The sequence below is a fragment of the Macrobrachium nipponense genome, chromosome 45, assembly GCF_015104395.2.
Source record: "Macrobrachium nipponense isolate FS-2020 chromosome 45, ASM1510439v2, whole genome shotgun sequence".
In the NCBI taxonomy this organism is placed as follows: domain Eukaryota; kingdom Metazoa; phylum Arthropoda; class Malacostraca; order Decapoda; family Palaemonidae; genus Macrobrachium; species Macrobrachium nipponense.
Window position 1 is genome coordinate 1,847,180 of NC_061105.1, and position 12,464 is coordinate 1,859,643.

Consider the following 12,464-nt stretch of genomic DNA (forward strand, 5'->3'; position numbering starts at 1 on the left):
GAGACCAGTACTAGCACACCTGTTACGCCAACCATTTCAAATATTAAGTCACAATTCACCCCCTCCCTCAAAACCTCTAGTAGTAACTGATTTTACTTTCGGTAGATTAACAGTTTCCATCAACAGTGCATAGAGAGGGGAGCTCCAGTTGATCTCAAGCCAATCATTGAATAAGATAAAACTTGATCCACAAATAATTTCCAAAATGATTTCATTATTATTATTCAGAAGATAAACTCTATTTATATGGAACAAGCCAACAGGAACCAAAGAACATGGTGTTCATTTGAAAGAAGTAAGAGAAGGTAATACAAAATACAGACAGAGGAGATCAGAAATTATAACTTGGCAAATTTATAATCTATAAAAATATGAATAAATTACTCAAGTACAAGGAGAATTGTTCTAGGGTAGTAACACATTGAATCTCCTCCTGAACTTTTGAGGCTAACCGTACACATCCTCAAGGAGACTGTTCCAAATCCCAATGGCAGGAATAAAAGACCTCTGGAATTGAGAAATTTGAAAGCGAGATACATTTACTTCATATTTGTGCTGCTGTTCATCAAATCTGGTTGCTTTCAGCAGGAAAAGAGGTTCAGGGATCAATTCTGAAAGAGTGTTCTCTGTTAAAATACAACTTGTGAAAAATGGACAAACAAAGAGATCATCCGTTAAGGGTTCGAGTCGTTATTGCTAATGTTAGGACATCTAAAAGCGATAAATCTTTGGCAGAAGCAGACTTCCACACCCAAGAACAGTATTCTAGTAAAGGACAAATGATCTATCTAAACAGGTTAAGTTGATTATATTATCGTTATAAATATAGGAGGCATTACGTCCAATACCCAACTTCCATGTGGCATTTGCTGGCACTTTCAATAGATTTTTCTCAATTAATATTAGTATTATTATTCAGAAGATAATCCCTATTTACGTAGACCAAGCCTACAGGGCCACTGACTTGAAATTCAAGCTTCCACAAAGAATGTGTGTTCATTTGAAAGAAATTAGAGCAGATAGTAGGAAAAACAGAAAGCAGAGATCACATTTTAGAAAAAATAACTTAATAAATTCCTAAATAAATGAAAATGTGAACAGATTAAAGCACAAGGTGAATTATTTTATGGTAGTAATGCACTGTTCCACAGCCCAACAATGTAAGGAATAAAAGACCTCTGAAACCGAGAAGTTTGTTAGTGAGGCACATTCACTGCATATTGGTGCTGCTGTTCAGTAAATCTGGTTGCTTTTGTCAGAAAAAAAGGAGAATCATGGATCAATACAATAAATGAAATAATATAAAATTAACTACATCTAAAGTGTTACTGTACTGACACCTGTAGAGGCTCAAATGCTTAAGGTTAAACAGTTAATCCCACTAACATTTTTATTACAAAAAAATGGTTCTTGTTTCCTGTGAGAAAAAATAACAAGCAACGTGAGTGAATTCCTTTGAAATTAAGTATTCTCCTCTATGGGTATGAAAGTAAAAAACCATGATCTATTAATAATGCATATACAGTGGGGCCCCTGTATTCGCGTTCTCTGGATTCGCGGATTTCTCTCGGGAACGTTTCCCCGCATTATTCGCGGAAAATTCGCGGTATTTTTCTATGAGAAATATCCACAAATTCCTGGTTTTTTTATGAATTTCATCATAAAATGCACTTTTTTGTGATAAAACTATTAAAAAAAACCAAGTATGAACATTTCTAGTGGTTTTTCTTGAGTTTTAACTAACAAAATAGGTTGTTTTTAGCATTTTTATAGGGGTTCCAAACATTCGTGGGTTCTAACTATTCACGGAGAGGTCTGGTATGCATCCCCTGCGAATACGGGGGGACCACTGTATTAGTTTTTTGGGACAGTTATGAAAATGTCATAAAATTTGATTTGATTTGTTACCGCCTGATATAAAATGTGTATAAATCAGCTTGATTAGTAAATGGTCAAGTATAAAAAGGTCTGCAAAGACATAGTGATTAGTTGGTGTCTATGATGTTAAAAGTCTGTACAATATGTTGATTAGTTAAGGACTAAGATAGGGCGATATAAAATCATGATCTACTAGTATTTATATCTTGGTGGCTTGTACTGTATATGACCAAGATACATAAATGTCTGTAATTCATGTTGATTAAGATATTTGCACAATTGTAAAATCATGCTGAGTACTTAGTGCCAAGATTGTTAAATAATGCTGGTCAGTGACCCTCAAATAAAAGTTAGCCCTGCAATTTCAAACCAGGATTTAGTTCATAGTGGAAAAGTATGAACTAAATCTTCTCATTTCAATTAGTTCAATATAGAATGATTTTACTAACCTCTACCTTTGGAAAATAACTTCAAAAGACAATTTGTTAAGATGCAGGAAAATATTGTTTCAGCATAGCTGTTTATATAAAATAAAAATGCTACATCACAACTAATAACTAAAACCAAGTTCCCAAACTAAAGTTACCAAAGGAAAAAGGTACTATACAAAAATGATTTATGATAAAATAATTGTTTGAAAATTTTCTTTAATACTTAAAAGCTGAAACTGAACTGGCACCCTAAGGCAATGTTCATCTTCAATTTTTATTCTATATACTGTGAGTGAATAACTTGCAACTTGGGTAATAAAACTATACATACTGTAAATGAAAGACTCCTCAAGTGTGGTGAAACAAAAAGCAAAAGCTCAATTCCTATATTCCACTCAGCAACTTACCTATGAACGTCAGAAAAGGCAACCTCAACGTTGGCTAAGTCTTCAAGAGCTTGATTCCTCTCTTGCTCAAGCGTTTTGATTCTCTCTTCCTGATTCTGCTTCTCCTTTTCCTTCTCGCTCACTAGTGAAGCCAACATGCCCTTGTACTGCCCGACCAACTTCAGTAAGGCATCCCGTGACTGTGTCAGCTCAGTCACAGTCTCCCCAAGGTTGCTCATTTCCTTCTGTTCGTCCTTCATGGCTTGTCGTAGTTTCTTCTCCTTTTCTCCCGACACAAGCTCCGCTCTCAAAAGCTTCTCTTCAAACTGCAGTTCCTGTTGTTTCAAAAGTTTTTGTACCTAAAAGTATCGAAACACTGATTTTAAGCTTGTGTGCACAAGCATCATCAGTCATTTTTCTACTACTCTTTGGTGATCTACTTAAAATATAAAAGAAAAAGCAAGGTGCTTATAAAGAAGTACCACATCCCAAAATAGCTGCTATTCCACCGACTTTCATTACAAATCTTTTGATACATGAAAAAATTATAGACAACCGAACATGAAACTGAAAAGTGGAATAACAACCATGAAGTTAAGAAAGAGAGAAAAGTTAGGATATAGACAGAGAACTAATTACTTAGCCTTATCATTTACATTCATTTCACAGCACTCGTGCAAATGTGGAACCTTCCGAAAAGCTTCCACAATACTCTTCCAGTGCCTCACAACCATGCTATTAAGAAATGAATATAAATATTTTTGTCCACTAACGTATCTAAAAAAACAAACTTACCTCTGCCGTACTCATGTACCCTTCTGGTGGAATGGAATTTGGTCGTGACGACGAAGGCTTGTGTTCTGACGTGTCACTTGGACGGGGTGTGGGACTGCTGGTTCCCTCTGGTGCAGATCTTTCTTCATGAGGTGGTACGGGAGTGGATGTGGACGGGACAGTCTGTGAACAGCAATTACTTCTGAGATGTTTTTTAAAGACAACAATAATCTGAGCATGACATCGAACGCTTAAAATATCTACTTTATTCATATAAAGAGATATAAAAGGAAGCCAATAAATTTTTAATATTTGAACATATACAGGATGACGTTTTGTACATTAGCTGAAAATAAACATGCTAAATCTGCACATTCAATAGATAAAACAAATGAAAGGAAACTAATGAAAATACTAATGTATCAGGCATGATATCAAGCAAAGAATAAAACATGAAAATTGAGCTAGAAAGCCCAGCAGTAGGGCACTTTCAACTATTCTGCGCTTGATAGCAAAACAATGTCGTTGGAGTGGTTGGACAGCAAGAGAGAGAGGGATATCCAAAATAATAAATTAATGACATATACAATCTAAAGATAGGAGTGAGACAAAATCCCAGTTTCAATATGAAGAAAGGAAGTAGGAATGGATGTAAAGTAAAGGCTACAAAAAGTGTACAGATTGGGGCTAAAAGGACACTATAAACACCCTACGGTAATGCCTATTGTATAAAACTTAAGGTGCACTGATGGCATATACTACCCCCTAAAGAGTATGAGACAGGGTAATGCCCATTGTATAACACTTAAGGTGCACTGATGGTATATACTACCCCCTACAGAGTATGAGCAAAGAAGAAAACTAATTTTATAAAGCAAAGAGAAAATTAACGTTAATACCTCAGGGGGATTGACTCAAGCACAATGATTACAATGAAACAGTTGAACTAGACTTACATAAAAATGTTCTGCTTAAATGTTTTATGAAACCTTTTACATGATGCTTAATTATGCCCCCACTTTTCTATCCATTACATGAATTTTTTTAAAGAGTTGATAGAGATATGAATTTGTAGACTGTTTCATAAGTTCATTTAATAAGAAGCATGAGGATACAGTGTAATATGTATGAAGGTGGGATGTAACTTAAGGTAAAGAATTTAAAAACACTGTGACTATGGACATAGGAACTTTGTAATTCTTACAGAGTACTATTATTTCAACCACAACTAATGTAAAGGAAGTTGGTTGCTCATGCAGCTAATAAAGTATACAATGTTTGCTCTACCTGAAAGTCTTTAATATCAATTTATTAGTAAAGTACTGGTGGCAACTGTGTTTTGGGGGTTACAACAAAATACAGTACTGATCCTAACTTTCACAGCCAAACCTAACCTAAATAAACAGTTTTTATGTAACTCCAGTACCTAGCTAAGGATTTTGACCCTCATATATAGTCACTTGGTTAGTATCCCCAAAGTACAGTAAGTCTGTTTTCTTTAGAGGTCTCTATCCAAATATTGATACAAAAATAAAAAGTTAAAATTGTGTCCATAACTAACCTTACTCTGATGGTCTGGTGTCGACGAAGACGACAATTCAGATTTGTCTTTGGTGGGGGTCACCTCATTGCCACTCAGCTTGCTCTGACTGAAATAAAATAAAAAGAAAATAGGATATGAGAAAGCAACATTAAAAATGTAGTTGTAACAACAATGGTAACGACAGACTAATGCTCATTTCCTTTGGTCTCTGTATTCAAGTTAAGAGCAGCTTAATAAACTATTGTTGCACATTAATGCAGTGGCATATGCTCCTAATGGAAGCAAAACAACAGAAGGTAAAAGAATGACAAAATTTAATGTTATACCTTAAAAAGACAACATTACGCAACTGCCATCAACACTTGCATTCTAAATAAAAAAAAAAATTCCAAAACAGATCAGCCCCAAAAACATCCAGTGCATAATGCACTGGTTACATATAACAAGAACCATTTGGATACCACAACAATACACCCTAGCTACTGACAAGCATTTAATACCACAACACCACACTAAAACACTGCATCACCCTACACATGAAAGGCTGCTATTCACACACGGGAAACTTGTTAAAATATCATCAACACCTTAATGTATGTCTTCCAGAATCTTTAACAGGTTTGATGCAAAACCTACAGCTGTATGTCAAGTGCCTAAGTTAAATATATCTTAGTTTCACCAGACCACTGAGCTGATTAACAGCTCTCCTAGGGCTGGCCCGAAGGATCAGATGTTTTTACGTGGCTAGGAGCCAATTGGTTACCTAGCAACGGGACCTACAGCTTATTGTGGGATCTGAACCCCATTATACCAAGAAATTAATTTCTGATCACCAGAAACAAATTCCTCTGATTCCACATTGGCAGATAGGGGTATCGATCTTGGGACTACCAAATCTGTAAGCGAGCACGTAAACAACTTGTCCAACAAGGAACTATGTCAAGTGCTTAAAATACTACTGCATTGTTTGATAACAATAAATAATAAGAGCAATAGTGGAAGTTCTTTGAATATCCTTATGCACAATTAATGATACTTTGAAATTTAAGATTTTACATTGTCAAATTTAGCGATTGCACACCAGTTCATCACCTGCAGTACAAGGATTAGGGTCTATATATTTAATGTTAGGAATAAGCGAAAGCAGTTTGCTGAGAGAGAGAGAGAGAGAGAGAGAGAGAGAGAGAGAGACTCTATATGGGAAATGAAAGTGCAGTGAATGATCACACACCAAGCACATTGTATAATTATAATTTATATTCATAAACAGGTGTAGGCTATAGTATTTATACACACTTCCATGTGTGTATTAATACACTGCATACACAAAAGCATCCCTTCATACATGTGAAATTCACGTCTAATACAAAGCTCCCCATAGTGGAAAAAAAAAAAAAATTATAAAAAAATTCTTTGTGTACATGCAGTAAGGAAATAATTTAAAACCACCATCTCAAGCTGACGCAAGTGTGACTTCTGGTAACCTTAAACTGTACCGCAATTGCTTAAAAAAAAGCAATTGCTAAAAAAAATAAATAGGAGAAAATATAAAAGAAAAAAAAGAAGAAAATTACTTCACAAAGCCCCGAGAGAACAAAAGTCGGCAAAGACAAAGTTTTCACAGAGGAAGGCCCGAGGTGAGAAAGTTACTTCCTCCTTCACGGGGTTGCGGAGGCGCTAATGACTCATTAGTTTTCACGGCTGTGAGTATTACCTTACAAACACACACGGGCGCGCGCACACAAAATAAGTGTTCTGGGCCCAAGTTGGAGAAACGCCTGTTTTTAAAGTCAATATAGAGACCTAAAAAAACTTGCTATAACGATAAAAAAAAAAGCCACGGAAGTGTTCGCAGAGAGAGAGAGAGAGAGAGAGAGAGAGAGAGAGAGAGCGCTAAACACCGTAGGAGCAATACATAAAAAAGCTGGTGTGAAATTAACAAAGACAAGTGAATATTGTTAGAAACATGACCAGCAGTAGCCAACTATTCTCTATATATTAAAAAATTCTTTATCTTAAAAAAGGAAGAAAAAAAATTGTCAGAAACTTCTATGAAAAATATTTTACGCTAACATTACAATGCCGACCTACCATCAGAGTTGGAAGCACAAAATGTTCCTCTAATTTCCCCAAGCATAATGCTTCTTGAATTACAAAAACGAGAGTTCTTTGCGCGTACTCATAAAAGATAGGAAGAAAGAATCCAAACGAAAGGCTATATAAGCCACTATGCAACAAAATACTACCTGAAGTGAAGATCATACAAGAAGAAAGCAAATTTAAAAAAAGAACTAACGACTCTACTATCCTGCAGGAGCTATGATAATGGCGAGAAAACACTAGAAAGACAATTATAAAATATAAGAAACAAGTTATTCAGAAAACGTACACGGGCTCGCCGGAGAGTGAATCATCCCTGTGCAGGGCTGTACATAATACCAAACAAAGTATATTGGTCTAACGGTTACATGCTCTAAGAGAACTTTCGAAATATATTAATCATGATATAAGTAACTAAAGTGTCAATAATCTTACTCCATAAAATAAACATTACGAAACCATCACAATATACCTAACTCCCTCGAGAAAAAAAAACCTTCCAGATATTTATAATACAAATAGAAAAAGGTAATTCCCTAAACGTAACCCAGGCGCTGCTTTTACCCTTAAAAAATAAATCGGGGCCCCTGTGTCTTCTGCCATTTTCCCTTTAAGAATCCAGAGAGAGAGAGAGAGAGAGAGAGAGAGAGAGAGAGAGAGAGAGAGAGAGAGAGAGAGAGAGAGAGAGAGAGAGTCCGTCCTGGTGATCGAAGTGGCTTACAACTTCAACAAATGACATTCCCGAGCCCTTTTCTAAAAACAAAAGCAGGATTATAAGCGCCTCTATCGAGTGCGACTCATATCTCATTGGATATGTTTTGATAATTTTGATTGATACTATCCCCTTTTTCGCCTTCATATAATGGCCGATATAGTTTTGGATATTTTAGATTGTACTATGTGAATGTAATGTTCTGTCAGGTTCAATACTAAAAACAAATAACTTTCGTGCTTTTTTAAGTATTTATGTTACTCAAAATTGCTACGATTTCGTGCGTCTATTTTCATGAAAATTAAGGGCTTTTTACCCTTCGATGGAACGTCTTCTTTCGTTGCTTTCTTTTTTTTCTAATCGTCTTTGTTATCCTTTTGTAAGTAATATATCTTTTCCAAATTGTGGGTGTGTTCGCGCGGCGAGCTCTTGTTTCCATACACATAATGGAAACCAACCTTCATCTTTAAAGATATCTTACAACAACAACAATTTCCTTGAAAGTTTTCATATGAAGTGCCAAGACTGAACTCGACGTATAAGCAATCTAGAGAGAGAGAGAGAGAGAGAGAGAGAGAGACATACTCCACGTAATGCTGGAAGATAAGAATGAGCAGGTGAGGCGCGCACAATCTACAAACACACCTTTAAGGTAACATGGGTCAATGGGAATAAAAGATTTTCAAACAAATCTGTTTATTTAAACACTGTCGGCTCCAATAAACTCACTTCGCAGGGAACTATGGGTAACGGATATTATACGACTCGAATTTAATCTTTTTTATAGCTCAAAAAACGACTATTAGAGCTCATAATAATTTTACGATACAGAAAAATTAACATTGCCCCTGAAAAATTTAAACCACACAACTATAAGCAACCGTCAGAGCATAAAGTATTAATATCAGAAAACATATTTTTTTCTTTATGAATTTTTAACACACTAATCCTCCATAATTATGCATAATTTACTCCCTACGACAAGCTCCACGTGTATAACATCATGCACCCATACCCTCCAGAACCAGAGCTTGCTCTTCGCTTCCTCTTTTGACGAGACCGGCATCTTGTTAAAACTGTTACGGGTTATTCAACACCATTTAGGTAAGGTTGGCCTTGCCTCGGCAACCTAAAATGGCTTTAAATGAAATCTGTCTGACTGAAGACGTTTTCACCTTGAGAAATATCTATAAATGGCACTGCAATAAGGGGTATTTACATGCTCTTCCATACTTAAATATTCTTTACTATACTTTTTTGGATAGTCATGTTCTGCTGTCATAATAGGCCTATGTTACTTTATCCGTATTTTCCAACACTTGCCGCCTCCTATCTCTCAGAACTTGTTTATTCTTTAATTGTTTCGTGTAAGTAATAAATAATAATAATAATAATAATAATAATAATAATAATAATAATAATAATAATAATGTCTACAAGTTGCACACTTCCGAGTATGACGTAGATCCCAGTGAGATCAGACCGACACTCCCCCTCCTCTTTAATAGCGCAGTTTCTCCCTCTCGCTAGACTAATGAAAAATACCATTTCCTGTCGTGATAAAAACATCTTATAAAAAACAGGATGTGGCCAACGCAAGCCCAAAGCACTTTAAGGAGAAGCCCTACAAAAAGTTATAATATAAAACAAACAAGCAAACTGAATGAGGAGGCGAATATATAAACGCATCTCATTCTGCTCTCAAGTGGATGAACACCTCAAGTTGCCAAAGTTTAAAGTGACTGGTATCATGGTACGAAGATGGAGTTGGACAGAGTCGAAGCTTCTGTGGGTTGCGTGATGGCGCCTATAATGCACGAGGGGTCAATGTTATGAGATAATATCGAACGCGAAAAAATGTACACCAAGTCACGGGTGTAATTAATGTTGGGTCAAAACGGGATACCATTCGCTAGACTCATTATATCTTGAACTATACAACAAAATGACAAAATATAACGTTCGAAAATGATCTCTCATGAAATTTCATGGCTCGTTTAATTCGGATTCAAAGTTTTTAATAACTAATTTACGCTAGGAAGAAAGCGCGCACGTGTATGTTTATATGTATATTTCTAGACGCGTGCTACCTGTCTCATGTGCACAGGAGCACAAACTTGCAGATTAACCAGTTAAATTCGTATTTTAACAGTATCGTTCAAAATATTGGTATACCCTAATTTACACTTACAGCCTATGTTTCAGTGGCCTCTGTAAACAGTACATACAGTGTAGTGTGTTTACAGATGTTAATGAGGAAGGATGACCGTGCAAATAAGCCCTAGACAATCGTGGTGTCTGTTCCACCGTTCGTTCAGTTTCTAGCGGTAATACTATACCCTTGACATCTCGTTTCCTAACACTTCTTTAATAATAAATTATAATGGTAGAATAATAATTGCACATAGAAACCATTAAAGAAAATATGCATGCGTACTGGTTATTGTAAAAACCCAAGCGAGCAACAAGGGAATACGAAATCACAACCACCTTTCAGTTTCCGAATCGCCGTCAGCTAACAGATCTTCAGGTGAAGAATGGCTGTCGTCAGCAGTTTTACCGAAGTCACAGTCAGCCGACTTATCAATCTCAGATTCACCGACAGAAATCGGATCGTCACGCGGACAATAGAAATAGTCGTCAGACGACTTGTCAGTTGATATATCGGATTCAGAATCACCGTCATTTGAGCAACGATCGCCGTCTGCGGATTCATCTAGGCCTACGTTCGGTATTTCTTTGATTTATTTGTGTTGCGTCTAATGATGATCGACGCCACGAGGAAATAGACAGCTGCTACTGTCACAACAGTCACGAGAAGGCCGAGAAACAGGTACATCCTGTCCTGCCCCGATTCCAGATCCAAACCGATCAGGATTACTATGATCCACTGTGTGCTGCTTCTTAACATAGTCATTTGTAAAGTTTTCTTTCCGGTGATTTCAATGAGCTAAATACGGACAACTCGAGCTTAGCCGACATCTTCCACAGACTGTTTACTTAGGCCTATGTTTTGTATTACGAATTTGAACGTCCAATTCGCCTCCGAATTGGGGATTTTCTTAATTGACTTTTTTTTTAATATTATGCACTTTCTAATTTTTAATAACTAACATTTCAATGTCACGTTTCCTGATTACACGAACTTCAAGACACTAACATAACCAAGCACTCGAAAGGCCGATCGTAGTCTCACTCACGACATTCGTAACTGACTGCGCGAAGTTTTAGAATGTGCTTAGTGATAGGCCTAACGCTCACAAGTAAACCACAAATTGAGTACGCAGAAGGATCCTGACTGGAGAAAATTAGTCGAGAGCGAGGGAGAGAGAGCACGAGGGAAGGTAACCACCCTCTCTCGAAAGCCACAACGATCACTGTGTTACACCCTCGACAGCAGTGTGCCACCCTTCTTCCAAGGCTGCTGTCGTCAGGATTATCCGCACACAATCGGAAGAGTTTTACAAGGTTTCGACCAGGAACTGATGCAATATCGCGTCCTCCTCTTGAAACAGGCTAAAGCAAAACACACGGCGTGGTATTATCGTCAATGCAACGTGAAGCAAGAAGCACACGCCAGCCAAGAAAGATATTAGGTCCGAAGCTCGCTCAGTTCTAACACGCCGGTGTTAGAACATCGTTACAAGAAGGTTCTCGCCTCCAATCTGCTTAAAAGGGACCCAATTCACTTCGGACTGGGGCCGAGTTTAGAGCAGTCAAATCTCATCGCTTACAACCAATGACAGGAGAGTTTGAATGCCACGTTTGAAATCGGGGAAATCTGGAGTTATTTCACTCATAAGGCTTCGGTGTCGACGAGTCGGTTAGACAAGGTCTATTATAATACTGGTTGTTCACATGTGGTGGAAGTCTTTAAAGGAAAGAACGAAGGTCGGCGGCTTGGGGAGACGAAGGCAAATGATTTTACAGGTCTCTTGCCCAAACATGGATGATGATGATGATGACTCGACTTCCCGTAATATGGAAGGCGGTATTCACAATAGTCCGGTAAATATTTAAACATTAAAGTCCTATGTTTCTAATATAATGCTTCACAAGTCGAAGGTACGTAAGTTTCTCTGTAGTTAAATCGCCAAAAGGAAACTTGTATCAAAACAACTTCGTTGTATCTGCAGGCATAACGATGCACAAATGTCATTATCAATTAACCATTTCAAGACACACACTGCACTGGAAACGAACGAACGAATTCTTTTTATGTAAAACGTATCCCGATTATCCCGACACTCGCCGTCAGTCGGTGTAGTCGCAAGCGGGCGAATGGGAGTATAGTACTACTGCCCAATTCGCTTGAACAGCACCGTTCGGGGCGCGTCGGCTTCTCCTGCGGTAACTGGGCGGGTCTGTCTTTAGAAGGGGGCGGTGGCTGCCAGTCAGGCAGACTTAAAAAAAAGAGGGGGAGAGGGGTGGTTTTTGGGCATCGCAAACCCACGCACAAGAACAATACCATTAAGGGGACGTCCCCCCCTCATCGAAAAACAAGCCAGTCATTTGCGCCACGTGCTTCTTTCTCCGGCGCTGCTTATACACGCCCACCCCTCCCCCCAAAGACCCAACACGACAGACAGCACGCACGACCAACCCCACCCCCACCACAAAGACAAGGGCGCCGCCATACA

The 12,464-nt window shown here is 37.7% G+C and overlaps 1 protein-coding gene across 6 annotated transcripts in view; it reads right to left on the reverse strand.

The window, feature by feature from the left end:
- Positions 1-12,464, reverse strand: part of LOC135214271 (transforming acidic coiled-coil-containing protein 3-like) — a 392,152-nt gene that overhangs the window by 4,475 nt on the left and 375,213 nt on the right. For 5 of the 6 annotated variants that reach the window (XM_064248386.1, XM_064248388.1, XM_064248389.1 and 2 more), the window contains 3 exons: positions 5,031-5,118; positions 3,491-3,652; positions 2,717-3,054 (listed from right to left, as the gene is read on the reverse strand). In XM_064248386.1, coding sequence (XP_064104456.1) covers positions 2,717-3,054; positions 3,491-3,652; positions 5,031-5,118 — 588 coding nt within the window. The remainder of the gene's footprint in view (positions 1-2,716; positions 3,055-3,490; positions 3,653-5,030; positions 5,119-12,464) is intronic. The other variant, XM_064248385.1, reaches the window with a different exon arrangement.